Source organism: Triturus cristatus, chromosome 3_1 (genome assembly GCF_964204655.1).
Source record: "Triturus cristatus chromosome 3_1, aTriCri1.1, whole genome shotgun sequence".
Lineage (NCBI taxonomy): Eukaryota > Metazoa > Chordata > Amphibia > Caudata > Salamandridae > Triturus > Triturus cristatus.
Window position 1 is genome coordinate 1,047,390,210 of NC_140583.1, and position 17,017 is coordinate 1,047,407,226.

The 17,017-nt window shown below is 43.2% G+C and overlaps 1 protein-coding gene across 1 annotated transcript in view; it reads right to left on the bottom strand.

Annotated features, from left to right (window-relative positions):
• The window catches only part of LOC146861488 (zona pellucida-like domain-containing protein 1), a 240,240-nt gene that overhangs the window by 14,565 nt on the left and 208,658 nt on the right, over positions 1-17,017 (bottom strand). Inside the window, exons 8-9 of the mRNA XM_085645813.1 lie at positions 11,818-11,989; positions 5,973-6,108 (exon numbers count right to left, since the gene is read on the bottom strand). Coding sequence (XP_085501939.1) covers positions 5,973-6,108; positions 11,818-11,989 — 308 coding nt within the window. The remainder of the gene's footprint in view (positions 1-5,972; positions 6,109-11,817; positions 11,990-17,017) is intronic.

The window sequence follows — 17,017 nt, forward strand, 5'->3', positions numbered from 1 at the left end:
AAGGCCCATTAAATCGGCCCTAGGGGTGCTGCTGAGTGCCTCGCAGGGCCAGAGCATGAGTGGCACCCAGCAGGAGTGAGCTGCAGCTGTAGCAGAGGCTGGGAGCGCACTACGCTCCCTTAAGAGGAGTGACATTTCGGGTCCTGTGGTTGCCCTGACAGCTAGAGGATGATGCAGGCAGTGGGGATCCTGTGGTCAACGACATGAAGAGTCTCTAAACAATAGTCCCCAGAGCATAATTACCATAGGGTCTGCAAGGGCATTTTAAGGGGACCCTGCAGGAGTCAGGATACGGTGGAGACTACAGTGGTGGGAGAAGGCATGTTGAAGGCGCTGGCCTGGTAAGTCATACACTAAATGGTGACAGGCACAGGAGTGCCCTGGTGGTGAGTGGGCTCTGGACTGACCTGGATATCCTTGCTGCGTAAGGGGTCACAAGGCACCTGCCTGCCCTATGGGACACTTGTGACTCTTAGACTCTTGATGGGTGCAGGAAGAGGTGGAACCCCGAGCGGTCTTGTAGTCACTGGCTCGCCATCTGGATTTGCCCATATCTATTGAGTATTAAGGCATGCCCCTGGACTGCGGCTCAGCTGGGAGATTGTTTTACAGCTGGGTAACTGTGGCCTGGACTTCTCTACAACCCCTGTGGAATTGTGACCCTCAGTAGTTGCATCCAGCCTGCGGTGGAATTGTGCTGAGTCCCTGTCCACATGCTGCTTTGATCATGCTCACTTGGGAAGCTGTGGTATACGTGGCCATATAGGCTTGTGCCACAGCCCCCCTGCCTGGTGGCTGCTGTTGACTGCCTGAGCAGGCAACATGGGACATTGCCTCCTGGACTGGGTTGCGTGATTAATACCTACTGCTTGCACCTCTACGGTTGCAATATGGGGATAGAAAGGCCCCAGAGACAGCAGCAGGGGAATACAATTGCCCATTACACCACCCCTCACCAGACCACCCACAGAATCACTCTGTAGGAGTGCCAGGGCACCCCAGAACGATGCAGAGGATGCTGAGGGTCATTCACGTAGGGGCAATGTGAGCCATCTGTGCTTTCCAGAGAAAGTGAAGTGACAATCCGTGGAGCACTTCCTGGAGCATTGGGTGCAGCACACACTAGGTCCTAGGGGTTTATCTGACATTTTTGTGGTGGAGGGGGCACATATGGTGTTGGAGTAGGTTCCTCCCCTGGATGCCCACCCGAGGGCCCTCATCGCTAGGTTACTGAATTACAGGGATAGAGAAGAGATTTTGAGACATGCCAGAGAGGCCCCTGTTCCTCAATCCAAGTACTGAAACATTACAATTTACCCCGACTATTTGAGGAGGCTGCAGGAGGTGCGCAAATAGTTCCTTGTGGTCAAGAACAGGTTGCGAGCAATGGAACTCAAAAATAATCTCCTCTACTAAACAAAACTTTGTGTCATTGCAGTGGTAAAGTCCCATTTCTTTTTCAGCCCTGAGGACATGTGGTCCTGTTTCGGCATGTCAACTGATCCCTTGGTGTGCCCTTCAATTGAGGCAGAGCCCTTCCTTACTCGCAGTGGGCGGTGGGGGTGTAGGCGGCCAGCCCCATTCCGGGGTGGCAACAAGCTTGTTGCGATGGGCACTGGAGGCATTGGGGTTCGGGGCAATGGCAAAATGGATGCTGCGGTGATTGAGCCGCTGCAGGTGCTGGAGACAATGCTGAGTGGGTCATAGCGGAAAGGAGAATCCTCAGATGCTTTTTCTCAAAACAGTGATGTTGATGCTGATACTGTGCCACCTTGATAGCTTTTGTGTTTCTCTGATTGCTGGGAAACTCCATGTGCCTGTTCCTATTTCTAATGGGGGAGTTGGGTGTTTGACCAGCAATGCCTGATGGAGGGACTGATGGGGGCCCATGCCGGTGCCACTGATGAAGGTTAGAAGCAGTTTTAAGCATGCTAATGCTGATTGTAGGCATGCACAGGATCCGTCCTTTCCAGGAAGCATGAGTGCCCTATGGGTGTGACTGATTGCCTGAGGCACCAGTGTTTTTTAGAGATGTTCTTTATTTTTTTTGTATTTGTATGAGGTTGTGTGCCTGGTGTGTAAGACAGGGAGGTGTGGTTCTCTTCTGTGTTGAGTTTCTCCTTGGGGGTTGGGTAGCAATGGTTTACATCCGGACACAGTGATCTCTTTGGGCATGTACGCTGGTGTAGTTTAGTCCTATTTGTCCAGGGTGGAGGTGATTTGTTAGCTATTTTAGTTTGCTTGCTTGTTTTGTTACCTTCCAAGTTGGTTGCTGTCATGTCACAAGGAGGGGTGCACTGGTTTAACTACACACATTAAAGTAATGAGTAAGCCCGGATCTTGTTACTCCTCTCTAGGATTGTGCGTGAGCTGGTGACCTCTAAAAAATGCTATAGGGTGCTCTCCCTCCTTAAATGTCATAGTTGCAAGGCTAGCCAGGAAATGGAGGGGTTAGTTGTTTTTAGCCAACTATTCAACTTGCTCACATGGTGTCCTAACATAGTTCACATCTGTGGCTCCCTTTGCCCTGTTCTACATGGAGGCAGATATCGAGGGGCATAATTTGTTACTACAAGGCCAAGTTGATGGGGTGGGGGTAGCTATTGTCAACACATATGAGCCCAACATTGATGATGAGTGCTCTTATCTGAAGGTGCAGGATGTTCTTTTTGCCTGCGCTGGACTCGCGGGTGCTGACCTAGGGGTCTTTCACTGCATGCTGGATGGGGTCCTCGGCCACCACCCCCTATGACCTATCACTAAGCCCAGGCTGATCTCTTCCCTTCGAGAGGGTATGTCCCAAATGGACCTTTGTGATGTTTGGAGGGCTCCCTACCCCACCTTGAGGAAATATACCCACAGTATTTTTAGCAGACTTGATCACATATTGCTTTCTGCCCCATTGTGTCCCAAAGTCCTTGCGGTGACACATTTGTCTCACTATCTTTCCGATCATGCTCCTGTCCACTGCAAGATTGAGTTGGAGTGGTGGTGCTCAGTCGCTATTATCTTGGAGATACCCCCCTGAAGTGTTGCAAGTCCCTGTGGGCTAAGTAACATTGGGGGGTGCCCTGACCGACTTCTTTGACATTAACTGGTCCTCTACGCACAGTTGGTCCACTGAGTGGGAGACAATGAAGGCTGTGATTCGGCAGTGGTGTATTGGCCTCTATTGTGGTGTGCTGAAAACTTTTCTGGCTGAACTCATTCACAGGGAGTCCGTACTAGCACATATTCAGCACTCCCTCCAGATGATGTGGAAGGGCGGCAAAGGGCAAGTATCAGCTCATCGGCAGGTTGCGACTGTAAGGGATAGGCTGAAAAAGTACACGCTGAAATATTATCGTCAGTTCCTCCATAGAGAGGGGTATAGCTCTGGTTGGTTGTTGTCTTTATCCTTTAGCAGGAGGCGGTTTGCCTAACTATAGTTCACCTTAGAGCCTCACAGGTTTAGGAAGTTTGCACACAAAGGGCTGTAGTGGATGTCCTTAAGCCCCATCTGGAACAGCAGACCTGGAGCACATTGATGCCTTTTTGACTGCCCTGCCGCTTCTGAGATTGGGGAAAACTGCTGATCCAAATTTGGGCACAGATCTTGGAAGAAATCTGGATGGCTCTTGCCCACCTACCCAAGGAGAAGGCTCCGGACAGTGATGGTTTGCCCTCTGAATTTTTTCAGGCCTTTGCTCCCAAACTCATGCAAAGATTATTGGAGTTATACTTTGAGGTAAGGGATTCCGGGGTACTCAACCCATCCATGCGAGACGGTTGCACCTCTATGAGCTTAAAAGCAGGTTCCGATGCCTTGGACCCATTCACCTATCAACCACTTACAATGATCAATACCGATACGAATGTGCTTTGCAAAACACTGGCCCTCAGGTTGCGCCCAGTGATTACACATTTAATTCATGATGACCAATTCAATTTCATACCCAGGCGTAGCAATACCATGAACCTACGATGGTCATTGCACGTGACCCACAAGGTGGAAGGTAGAGACGAGGAGCTGGCAGTTGTCGCCATTTATATTACCAAAGAATTTGACATGGTCGACTGGCACTACCTCATAAGAGTGCTGTAGGAGATGAGGTTTGGTGTACATTTCCATGCTTGGGTGTGCCCTTCATATACCGGTCCCACGGCTAGGGTAAGAGTAGGAAGGTTATGCTGAGAGCCATGGTTGTTGGGTATGGGCACATATCAGGGATGTTCGTTGTCACCCCTCCTCTTTGCTATAGCGTTGGAGCCAGTGGACATCCAAATCTAACAGGTTATGATAGGATAGGGATTAGAGTGGGAGCGGTCAACCATCTGGTGTCTCTATCTTTCAGCTCGTCGGAGCGCTCTTCCCTTCCTATTACACTACCTGGAGGCCTTTGAGCAGCTATCAGGCTTAAGAATTAATCACTGAAAATCATTGGTGTTCCCTCTGTGAGCTTTAGTTGACAGTGCCCCTATCACATTACCGGAACAACGACTATGCTGGGAGATGGATCAGTTTTGATGCCTAGGAGTTATGGTGGTGCACACGCCCAGAAATGCATGCAATACAATATCGGGAAGGTCATTGAGGGCCTATGGTCCTCTGTCTGATTCTGGAACCCCCTTCCACTCTCCCTATGGGCTGAGTGGTAGTTTCCACGATGGTGTTTTTCCCACATTGTTTATACTCTATGCAACACTCATTCGATGCTTTTTCCTGTACAGTCTTTAAAAAAATACACTCAATCATTGCTACGCTGATAAGGGCTGGTGGTAGGAGTAGAGTGGCGAGGGATTTCCTGTTCCGGCCGTTGGATGAGGGGGGAGGCTAGCAGTCCAGTCTGGAGCTCTATTACTTAGCTTCTCAGATCTAGCATTCTGTGCATTGGCTTGCAGAGGGGGTGGTAATTTGGAGAAATCTCTCTTATAGGACGAGGGGGGGAACCTTCTCTCCCGCAGCTTCTGATGGCAAGGGGCTGGGAAGGCAAAACTATGTTTTATGGTGTTTTAAAGAAGTTTCATGTATTAAATGTTGTTTTTTAAAGACTAGAGATTTAATAAACTCTTTATTCATACCAGTGTATACATTGTTATAATTGGTACTACTAATATTTAAATGCATCTACTCTGCTACTTGTATAAACGTGACAATCTTTTCATCTGTCAAACAAAGATAAGAATGGTATTTAAAACTGAAACTTTTAGATGCGTTTGTTGTGCATCAGATTTATATTAATTAAAGCCTTTAATAAGCTTAGCATTTGCAAGAACTGTAATATTACTTACACAATGTTGTTTGAACGAAACAATCTTGTTAATACAAACACACGCAATTATCCACATTTAAGTGTCATGCATGATATGAAGCAATTTTAAAGTATACTTGGTCCTCCTAATCACCGTTTTTTAAAATTAAATTTTTTAAATATTTATGTTTTGCCTTTTTTTAGTTAATGGTGTTGGAAAAGAATGAATCTGCCTAGATGAAATTCAAATATGACCATGTTAAAACCATGCAATATTAGAATTAAACACGTGTGATCTTCTTAGTAGATAGTAACTAGGGTCTAAGACAAGCTAGCCAAAATTAAATTTACTGATGGTCCAATGGTAAACGTGTTTGGTGTTTTATTCCCAGGTTTTTTTATATATCACATCCACATATATTTATGGTGACACTTAAATGTGACTATTTATTGCATGTAATTGTGCTTTTTAGGCATACTACCTTATGTAAAAAGTCCAGAAAGTGAATGGAATATTGAATTGTGTCTGAAGCATGTTAATCCAATTAATTTCTAAAGCAATATAGACTTTCTGCACTCAAAAAACAAACATCAGTGTAATGAAGCCTGTCCTGTTAAACGCATAATGAAGAAATGTTAACGATTTTACTTGCCTCTACACAGGCTTTGGAGTCATCTCAACCCACTTTAAATATTCCTGGAATAATGTGTTGTCACAGACAAATCTTAGTTATGATATACCTTCACTGGCTGTGTATATTGGTCCAGAAGAAACAGTCACTGAAGATGATGAGCCCTCTGAAGAGGCAGTGCTGACTTTAGCTGATGCTCTTTTCCTCCTAGCAGATCCTGTTATATTTGTCCCTTGGCTGCATCCCTGTTTAGAAGTGAAGACAACATTTTCAAAATAAAAAGTATTTTAATTTTTTATCCTCACAATTAAGCCAAGATTCATCTAATATGACAGAAACCCACAATCCAAGAACAGAATAAGAAATAATGTTTCTTTAAGAGAAATGTGAAATGACAACACAGTAATGAGAAGATTTGGGTTGTGCAATGCATGGCTGCATCAAAACACCACCTAATTACAGTCCTACACTATCTTACCTAACTGAACTCTGATAATGTAGTTTTCCACGCTTTTATTTCCATTCCAAGCAGTGCTACAAGTGGGCATGAAAATTGAATAATTTTACCCTTGCCCTGAAAACTTTGTTATGGCAGTGTTTAGTGGCACTGATCCTCTTTAAAATACCACATTTATATTTAATTACTTAGGTGCTTATATTTGGTGTGCCACTCTATCTTTTTGATTGAATCATCACCCCAGCAAGTTGAAACTCCAATTACATATTCTAGATTTAAGCCTCAAATACCCAATTTGTAGAAGAGCAGTTCTCTAAATCCACCTTTCCTTGCCCCTCACCCTTAGTATGGAATATTTTATCTTTTCATGTTCCTTCTGTAATAGTATTTGTCTCCACATCACCACACATCAACCAGTACAAACTATCAACAATTTGAAATGTTTAATTTGATACCACCAATCAATACAAGAATCTTTTCCTATGAAAAGAATAATTAATCTTGAAACTTCATTCATTCAACTACTCAAATATGAACCTGAATTAATTAGATATTTATAGCAGATGATGGAAAACATAGAAACACAAAGAAAACAAACAAGCACTCTTAACAATACCCCTTCAGCTTCAAAGTATCACCCAGATCCTAAAATCCCAAACGATGATTTGCTTTCATATAATCTATTGATCTTTTTAGCATTGGACTTACAAATCTACAATATTGCTTATTCAATAACAACACATCAAACTTAAATAAGTCATTCTTATAGATGCAGAAACATATTTTGGATGATTTGATTTTATATAGCTCTTCAAAATAATCTATTCAGCTGTTCTAAACATTGGATGCAGAAATACTTCATCCTCATATTACTTTTAATGCTCTGGATAAAACTGAAGGGGGGTTTTGATCATAGGCTAGATTTGCCAAGAAGATGTTAATATAATTTGAATGTTGTGTTGCATTTTCCTCCACCTGGAAGTGTATTATGGATCAATAATTAAATCACAAAAGTATGAGGCTATGTTGGCAACACAAATAGTATAACTGGATCCAATATCCCTTATTATGAAGCAGACGGAGACAGTGTTTCTTTTTTATCACCGACCTAAGGTCAAATCTTATTCTGACCTCACTTTTGCTCACCACAAGTTCTGAACAGGTAGCCCCTTGCTTGTACTTGCAACTGTTCATGTGGCCAACTTCAACATGAATGGAAGGCTGCACAAGTGCTTACGGTTTGTAAGAAGGCGAATGTTCCTGCATCTGACTTGGGTGATTATCATCCAATTTCACTTCTACCACTGATGAGTAAACTTCTAGAAGGATATAATAATTCAAGGCTTATGAAATACTTAGAATCACAAGGCTGCCTAGATTCACCACAGTCCAGTTTTAGACCAAAGCATAGCACCAAATCTACTCTTATTGCTGTTATGGACTACATTAGACTATCCCTTGACAACAATCAGGCTGTGATGCTGGTGTTTTTGGATCTGTCGGCAGCCTATGATGAGGTGGCACGCCACAAACTACTTCAACGACTGAAGCAGATTGGGATCTGTGGACTTGCTCTAGAATGTTTTTCTAGTTTTTTTATTCAGCGCACACAAATCATTAACCTCGGACCTATCCATTCCTGCACCATGGAGCTCAAGCGGATGACACCCAACTTCTCTTATCATTTGACAAAAACACGGCCTCTACCAAATCACTTTTCGCAGAAGGTATGAGAGCAATTCCTGGTTGGATGACTGAACATTTTCTCCAGGTAAAAGTCGATAAAAAGAAGATTTTATTATTTGGTAACGATCAAACTCTGTGGTCTTCAGAATGGTGGCCACCAGAGCCAGGTACAGCCCTAGTCCCTAAGTCAGTGGCTAAAAACTTGGGGGCCTGTTTGGACCACTCTCTCACTCTGAGGGATCAGGTGGTAGATACCTCCGGTACCTGTTTTCATATCCTGAGCCTTTTACATAGAGAGTTCCATCTCCTTCCTCTATCGGTACAAAAAACTTTGATTCAGGCCTTGGTGATCAGTCGTTTAGACTATTGCAATGCCCTTTTAGTGGACACAAATGAATCTTTGCTGAATAAGCTTTAGGTTGTTCAAAACACTGCTGCCCGTTTGGTTCTTAATATGCCACCCAGAACAACCTCTCTCCCTCTTTTGCGTCATCTTCACTGGCTACCTATATGCCAAAGAATTAAGTTTAAGATCTGTTGTTTTGTACTTAAAGCACTAAACGGCAAGGATTCTAGCTATCTAACTGAAAAATGTATCCACTATCAGCCAAACAGACGTCTATGTTCTGGGCAGAAAGCCCTTCTTGTTACCCCCCGTTTTAGGAAGTCTTGTGCTGGGGGCAATGCTTTCTCCTGCCTTGCTCCATGATATTAGAATTTTTGGCCTTTACACCTTTAAAAGTGTAATGACTTCCACCTATTTAGGAAACTCCTGAAGACTGAACTCTTCTGTAACTGATCTTCCTGGTCTGAAATCCTTGCTCCCATGGCGCAGAGATACCCCTCAGGACGTGATTCAGGCACTTTACAAATTCCTTTATTCATTTATTCATTGTAACTGAATTTAAAAACTACTCAACATGAATTAATTAATATTAGTCCAAATTAAAAATCAAAAGCAATTTTTGCACTAGGTCGACTTAGAGAGTGTTTGTTTTCCTAACTTAAATGCTGAGTGCTGTTATTAAACACCATTGAATGGATCTTACCAATGCGCACCAAATGCTGGAAGGTGGTTTATTAGTAGGTGCAGGTAGGTACCTATAGCTAGTAATAAGTCCACAATAACAAATAAGGTCCAGTCAAGTCTCAATAAATTAATCCTTGCTCATCTCTTGGTCGCTTGGCTGGAGAGCAGTCAGGCTTAACTTAGGAGACAGGTGTGTAAAGCATTTCATACCACCAAAACAATAAATCAGTAAAAGACACAACACAATAAAAATCCAACACCAATTTAGAAAAAGAAAGAATATTTTTATTGTTGAAATGACACCAAAACAACAAACAATCAATTTAGGGAACCAGAGATATACATTTCCAAAGATTAAATGTATACATTTGCTTTCTAGCGCTAAAAGTTAAAAGCGTCAACGGTGGCTATCTAGTTGTACTGGACAGGGACCAAGTCAAAGTTTCTGGCTGATCACGATGGAGCACGAGTTCAATATATCTAGTGGTCAGGGCCGGTCAAGTTTTAACCTTTGCATATTTGACTTTTCGGAGCTTTTTGTCTTGACATCAAACAATCGGTTTTGGAAATCTGGACTTTGGTTCGACAACGGCGGCCTACTGTAGCACGATGACTCGGTGAGTGCTGGAGGTCTTTTCTTCGTGGTCGACATTGACGCGCTCCAGAGCTTTCAGCAGGGCAAACATGCACTATCAGGCCAAGTCACGGTTCAACCTCTCTGGTTTGACTCTCGTTGTCAAGGTTGGTCTTCTTCTGGAGCTTTTTCCAAAAAGTTGTCTGAAAGTTTCCTTAACTTTCAGAACTTCTTCTGAAAGGTCCTCTGAGGGTCTTGAAGGGTCCACAACACCAGCCAAGGGTCCAGAAGCTCTGATGATTTGCTTCTTGGGGTTTGGGACTACAATTCCCACAATGCACCTGGTCAAGTCCAGTAAAGTCCAGGTGTAGCTGGACAGCTGGGCTTGTCCTTGTTGGAGATGATGCAGGTGACTTCTTCCAGCACTTTCTTCCTGTTGCTGACCAGGAAGGTCCCTTCTTGATGTTTGATGCCAGGCAAAGTCTTCTCTTTGTGAGGATTTGAGAGTGCAGCAGGTACAGTCCGTATGAGTGCAGTACTCTCTCGTGCAGTGCAAGGGTTCAGCAGGGCAGTTCTTCTGATGTTTCTAAGCAGGGATTTGAGGTGCATGTCAGCTCTCCCATATTTATTCCAGACTCTGGTCTGGCAAGAGGGGGTACACTCCCAACCAATGGAGTTCCAGTTGCCACCCTGCTATGACCACTTCCTGGAAAGTGTGGCATATATTTTTGGCCCAGAACCTCCACAAAAATCAGAGAGAACATTTCTCTTTGGAGTTGTGGTCTGGCTAACCCAACCCACAGGTGTGGCTAACCTTTCCCTACACTCTCCTTCCAATCCCTCTCCTAATCTATGTAGAGGGGCTCCTATCTGGCTGGGTGTGCAGGAAGTGGGGCTGATCCTGGTTCCTGTGCTATATGTGCTTCTCCCTTTGAAGACCAGTCCTGGCATCTGCAGGCAGCAGATTTCTTCCCACTAGATGTCTCTATTGTTCCAGCCTCAGGCCTCTTCACACCTAATCAAGGAGCAGCTTGGCTCAGGCTGTCAAAGCCTTGCCAATCAGAAGAGGCTGCCACAGTACTGCTTTAGGTAACTTCAGGAAAGCAAGTTCTAAAAGTAATTTCCTGCAATTGTTATAATAATTCCAACCTTTTCAATTGGTGAGATTGATTGCAGCTATTAACTTGATACTTCTAATTATGCTGTAGCTCACTCCTGTCAAACGTAAGACAATATTAAAGCTTTAATAAAGCCTTCCCATGTTAGCCTGTGAAGCTAGCAGCATTACAATGGGGAAAAATGTCTCTGGCTCTTTTTCCCTCATATATAAAATATATTTTACAATGCCCCTGCTTTTAATTACAAGGCACACAACCCTTGGGACTCCTAGGGCAGACCATAGGGGTGCCTTACATGTAATAAAAGAGTACTTTTAGACTTTGGAAGCACTTTTAATTCCAAAGTCGAATTTGGATACAGTTTTATTTTAAAACTAGCCTGCACGGCAGGGCTGGCTTTAAAATGACAGCAGGCACCACAGCAGTGCACACTTAAGTGCATTAAATCCACTGAGTGTCTAAACCTACATGCCCTACTATATACTAGGGGCTTACAGATAGGTGGCTGAACCAATCGAAAATACACCAATTACTAGATACCTATTAAACAGAGCACTGGCCCTGGGCCTATTTAGTAGAGCCAAGATCACATTCAGAGTCGGTAACCACCAGTATCAGTAAAAGAAAATGGGAGTAATCACGGAAAAAAGGATCACTTTCTCATAAGGTCAGTAAAGGGCTGGTCAGCATTCAATTAATGAATTATTAAATGCACGTATGCCGTCTACTGTGAACAGAGTAGAAATACCTTATTCTGGTCTGTCGATATGTAGTAGATATCATAAAGGGAACTCACTCAAGACAGCTCTTATAACTGGCCTTATACATGGCAAAAATATCCACAACGTCCACAATTCAGGGTTCTTAATGCTAGGAGTCTCTTTTTCTATTATTTCCTTGATTTTTCTAACACTGATTGGAGGTCATTAACAGTGATGGATCAATAGAAATTTGCAAATGTTTCTGAATGCCAAATTTCAATTCAAATGTAACTAAAATTAACTATTGAAGTATGAAAATCCACCCTTCCAGCAATTAATTCTTAAAATTCATCAATAAAGGAATTCCAGTTGAGTTGCTATACTATACCTGAAGAAACTGTGCGCACTGGTCAGGTTGACATAATCTGGTGATGCAATGCAGGAAGATGGTGCAAGGCTGCTGGTTTATGTACTTTATGAATCGGAAAGTCTCAAAACTAAATTGAGCACGCTTACTGTCGCCGTTTGAAAATACTTCAGTCCTGTCTTGGATATAGCAGCTGAAAAATTAAGATTATTCAAAATGTTTATTGTGAAAGAAATACACATCATTTGATCAGACTGTTTGAGAATGAGACCTTGAAACAATCCAGCACAACTTTCCATCAACAAGTCTTACCTCTGCCCTCTGTGTCCCCCTGTGATGTGTGTATGTGTGTGTGTATATATATATATGTGTGTGTGTGTGTGTGTGTGTGTTTATATATATGTATCACAGATATATATACACACACACACACATAAATATATTTATATATATATATATATAATATATAATAAGTGATGTCTTAAGCAGCGCATGATGAGGACATTATAGTTAGTCCACTAAACTATAAGTGGCATATTTCAGTGGTCTTTTCTTTTTTTAATGTTAGCTGTTGTCGTGTTACTACCTAACTGTAACATCACTTTAGGTTGTGTTGTTTTCAGTGAATTTCTTTGGAGGGGGTGGTGTAAACATTAATTAAGGTCTTAGCATATAACCTAACTCTTCATATCTCCAGTTATAATGATTGGATTTTTGTCATTTTGGTCTTGTATTATTTTTTTAAAGTCAGGTTTATTTCTCTAAACTGGTGTGGGATCCTCATGGTGAGCTACCAGAGGGGAAGCACAAGTTAATTTGGGGTTTGCTTGGTCCTTAACCTTACTAGGACTGTAGGTGCTGCTTGATCAAGGCTCACACCCCAGTCAAAATGTAATAACATTTCTAACAATAACTATATTTTCACTCTGAGTTTTGTTTTTCAGTGAACATATCTATATGTCAGAGTGGATGGCACAGTGCTAATCCTATGCATAAAGGCTTTGATAGAAAGGCAGATGGTTGAGGTTAGCAAATTGAGAGTGTCGCTGGTGTTGAGGGTGTTCTAAACAGAAGCTGCTCTCCAACTAAACTTGAGAACTAGCCAGAGCTCTCTGCTTCTATTTTGCAAGATTTATTCATCACTCTATGCCTGAAAGGGTTTTGTTTTGATATATATATATATATATATATATATATATATATATATATATATATATATATATATATATATATATATAAGATACTGGCGGTCGCCAGTAGGTAGTTATAGTCAGGACCTATTTTCCATAGGAAATCCGCAACATTCTATTTGGAATAACTTTGGCGCCCGTTGACGAATCTTCGCAAAATTTTCAAAACTTTTGCCCAGCAAAGGTCCGCTCCTATCCTGAAAGTCTCGGGATGATTTGTGTAGCGGGGGCTGAGAAAAAAGGGGGGTCACAAAAGTTTTTCCGCATACAATTTCCCATAGGACCTTTAGCCGCAGCTACAGCCCGAACTGCTGAACGGAATTACACCAAATTTGGCAGAAAGGTAGACCTTGGTGTAAATCTGTTCAGTAGTTCTTGAGAAAATCAAAAGTAAAATCACATATATTTCTGGGCGGAGCCTAACCACACATCTCATCGTGAGATCTGATTGGCTGTCAGCACTTCATCCAAGAAGTGTTGGCAGCCATCTTGGGACCAATATACATGATAGCACCTCATTAAAAAGCATTGCAGTTAACAGGTTTTAAGACGTTAGTTACATTATAAATCATTTGTTGATGGTACCATACTCATTTTAGGAGTTGAGGTATGTTCTAAGGTGATTTTACCATGTGAAAAAGCCTTTTGCTGGGATATCATGAATCATGTTTGAGAGAAAACTATTTTCTCATGCTTTTCCCACAGAGGTTTGGAAGGTGATCTATCAGCTAAACTGAGAGCATATTTTCTGTAAATTCACATTATCTTTCTCAGTCATGTGAGAATGAAGTCTGACATTCTCATTTAAACATGTACATCCAACAAGGGCAGAGACTGTCAGTTGATTCCTTTGTGTTCTACTGCAGCTTCCCAGAGTGTTCCAAAGAACAACTAGAGCGCTAACAGTCCTACTTATGATAAACGTATGGCACACCTGAAGCCATCTTGATTGGAATAAAGTGGTAACTCTTAAAACATTTAATTTAAAAAGGAACAAAATGAGGGGGTTCATTTTGCCATAGAAAGTATGATTAGTGCTGCAGAAAGAAAAATTAGGGCACATTTTGAGTGACTTCTCAAATCCTCTTCTATTTCATTAAAAAATTCTGACATGCAGACTGAAACATGCACTTTCAATACCAGCAGCAGACTTCCCTGGTGAGCAGTAGCTTCACTACAGTGATTTAATGAGCAACTAGAGTGCTAACATTCTGAATTTATGGCAAATGTGTGACACATCTGAATGCCTTCTTGATGGAATCAAAGTAAAAAAATGAAAGTATTCCTACTGAGGAGACTGTAGTAAATGAGGAAATTAGGAAACTTAATAACAAATAGGTCTCCCAAGATGGCCACCAGTGACAAAAGAGCCCAAATGTAGCACAAATGTCACCCAGATGTAGCCGAAGTATAGCCAAATGACAGAATGTCCCAGAGTGTTTTAAAGAACAACTAGAGCGCTAACAGTCTTACTTATGACAAAAGTATGGCACACCTGAAGCCATCTTGATTGGAATAAAGTGGTAACACTTAAAACATTTAATTTGCAAAGGAACAAAGTGAGGGGGTTCATTTTTCCATAGAAATTATGATTAGTGCTGCAGAAAGAAAAATTAGGGCACATTTTGACTTCTCAAATCCTCTTCTATTTCATTAAAACATTCTGACATGCAGACTGAAATATGCACTTTGAATACCAGCAGCAGACTTCCCTGGTGAGCAGTAGCTTTACTACAGTGATCTAATGGGCAACTAGAGTGCTACCATTCATAATTTATGGCAAACGTGTGACACATCTGAAGGCCTTCTTGATGGAACCAAAGTAAAAAACTGAAAGCATTTCCTACTGAGGAGACTGCAGTACATGAGGAAATTAGGAAACTTCATAGCAAATAAGTCTCCCAAGATGGCCACCAGAGACAAAAGAGCCCAAATGAAGCCCAAATATCACCCAGATGTAGCCCACATGTAGCCCAATGACAGAAGTGTGCAAAACACTTATTTTTTGTGTTTTTGCAGTTTTATATAGTGCAGACTTGTTAGGTATTGGAGTGCTTTACATGAGCATTGGTTACATCACACAAGATCAAATTCATTTTGGTTGTAGACATGGGGAGATTAAGTGATTTGACCAGAATCACAGAATGTTGAGCTGAAGCAGAAACTCCAACCTGGTTCCCCAGTTGCAAAGTCTGCAGCTCTGGAAGTAACACCACATCCTCTCCCCTAAGTGCAACGTTTAATCAAGTGGTCAACTGGATAAAAAAACATAAAGATAACAAATAATTTAAAAGTGCTTTGTCGCTGTTTGAAAACTCAGAAAATATGTCCTCATTTTAGTTTTTTATAGCACTAACCATAATTTTGATTAGGATACTGTTGACAGGCAGAGGCCAGGGGCACGGACTCTGAAAATTGAAGGCAGGTAGGAGGGTGCAGAGGCAACAATTTGACCACACTGGGCAGGCAGGAAGGGCAGTGGCAGCACAACAGACTATGGAGGGCAGTGGAAAGGGGGGCAGGGGCAACAAACCAACAATACAGGACTGGCAAGAGAGGCTGTGTCAATATAATAGACCATTGTGGGCAGAAGGAAGAGGCAGTAGTAGTACAACCATACATGCCAACAGACCCGATTCAGCCAGGAAACGTCCAATGTTTTTAAGCTCAAATGGGTTTTATCTGTCTCCTGTCTACAATCTCCTCTTTTTCAATGTAACTCAAAGGGGAAAATCAATACCCCAGTTTTTTTTCAAAATCTCCCTCATACCAAGTTCAAACTGTTCGCAAGTATGGTACATTGGATCATGGAAGGCAGGAGGAATTGGGGTAGGGACATGGACTCGGATAACAGAGGACAGGAGGGACATGGAGAGGTGCACCAAACTGACCCTACAGGGCAGGCATCAGGGTTTGCAGCAGCACAATACACCACACAGGGCATGCGGGAAGGGAGTGCAGTACAACAATCCATAGAAAGCAATAGGGAGGGGACAGGACCATGCACATGGACAACAGAGAACAGAGGGGAAAGAGGCAATGGTAGCTAGCTGACCATAATGGAAAGACAGGAAAGAAAGCTGCAGCATAACAGGCCATAAAGGGCAGGAGGGACGGATCAGGGGCATTACAATGGAACAGACAAGCCGGGAGGGAGGGAATAGGGGTCTGCACATGGAAACAGAGGGCTGGGGGCAAGGGGGCAGGGCAGGAGCAGCAAGATGACCATGTAGGTCAGGCAGGATGGGCACTAGAAACAAGACACACCATGGAGAGCAACAGTTAGACTATGATGGCATACACACAGACCATGGAGGGAAGGTGGGAGGGGGTCAGGGGCAGCTAGCTGACCACACAGGGAAGGTGGGAGGGGCCGTGGCAGCACAGAAGACCATGCATGGCAAGCGGGAGGGTTAGTGGCAGCACAATGGCTATGATGGGCAAGAAGGAGGGTGCAGGGGAATGCACAAAGGACCATGGAGGATAGAAGGGAGGGTCAGGACCTGGGCACAGACAAGAGAGTTCAGGGGAAGGGGCCTCACAACAGACCGCACGGGGCAGGCAGGAGGAGCAGTTGCAGCACAACAGACCAGGGAGGGCAGAAGGGTGTGGCAGTAAAATGGACCATGGAGGACAGGAGGAAGGGGATAGGGGCATGGCATGTGGACAGGCAGGGTGGAGGTGGCAGGGACAGGTTACAGTCATCTGACAATGCTAGGCAGGTGGGAGGGGAGTGGCAGCTCAACAGAACACTCAGGGTAGAAAGGAGTGGCAGGTCCATGGAACATGGGGGGCAAAAAGGATGGAGCAGGGGCATGCACGAAGACATCGGAGGGCAGGGGGAAGGAGAATAGGGGCAGTAAGCTAAGCACAGGGACTAAGCAGAAGGTCAATGATGGGGCATAGAATTGGGCACTGGAGGGCAGGAGGAGTGGACTGGTACATCATGCTAAATAGAGGGCAGTGGCAGCACATCAGACCATGTATGGCAGGAGGGAGGAGGCTAGTCCATGGATTCAGACAACAGAGGA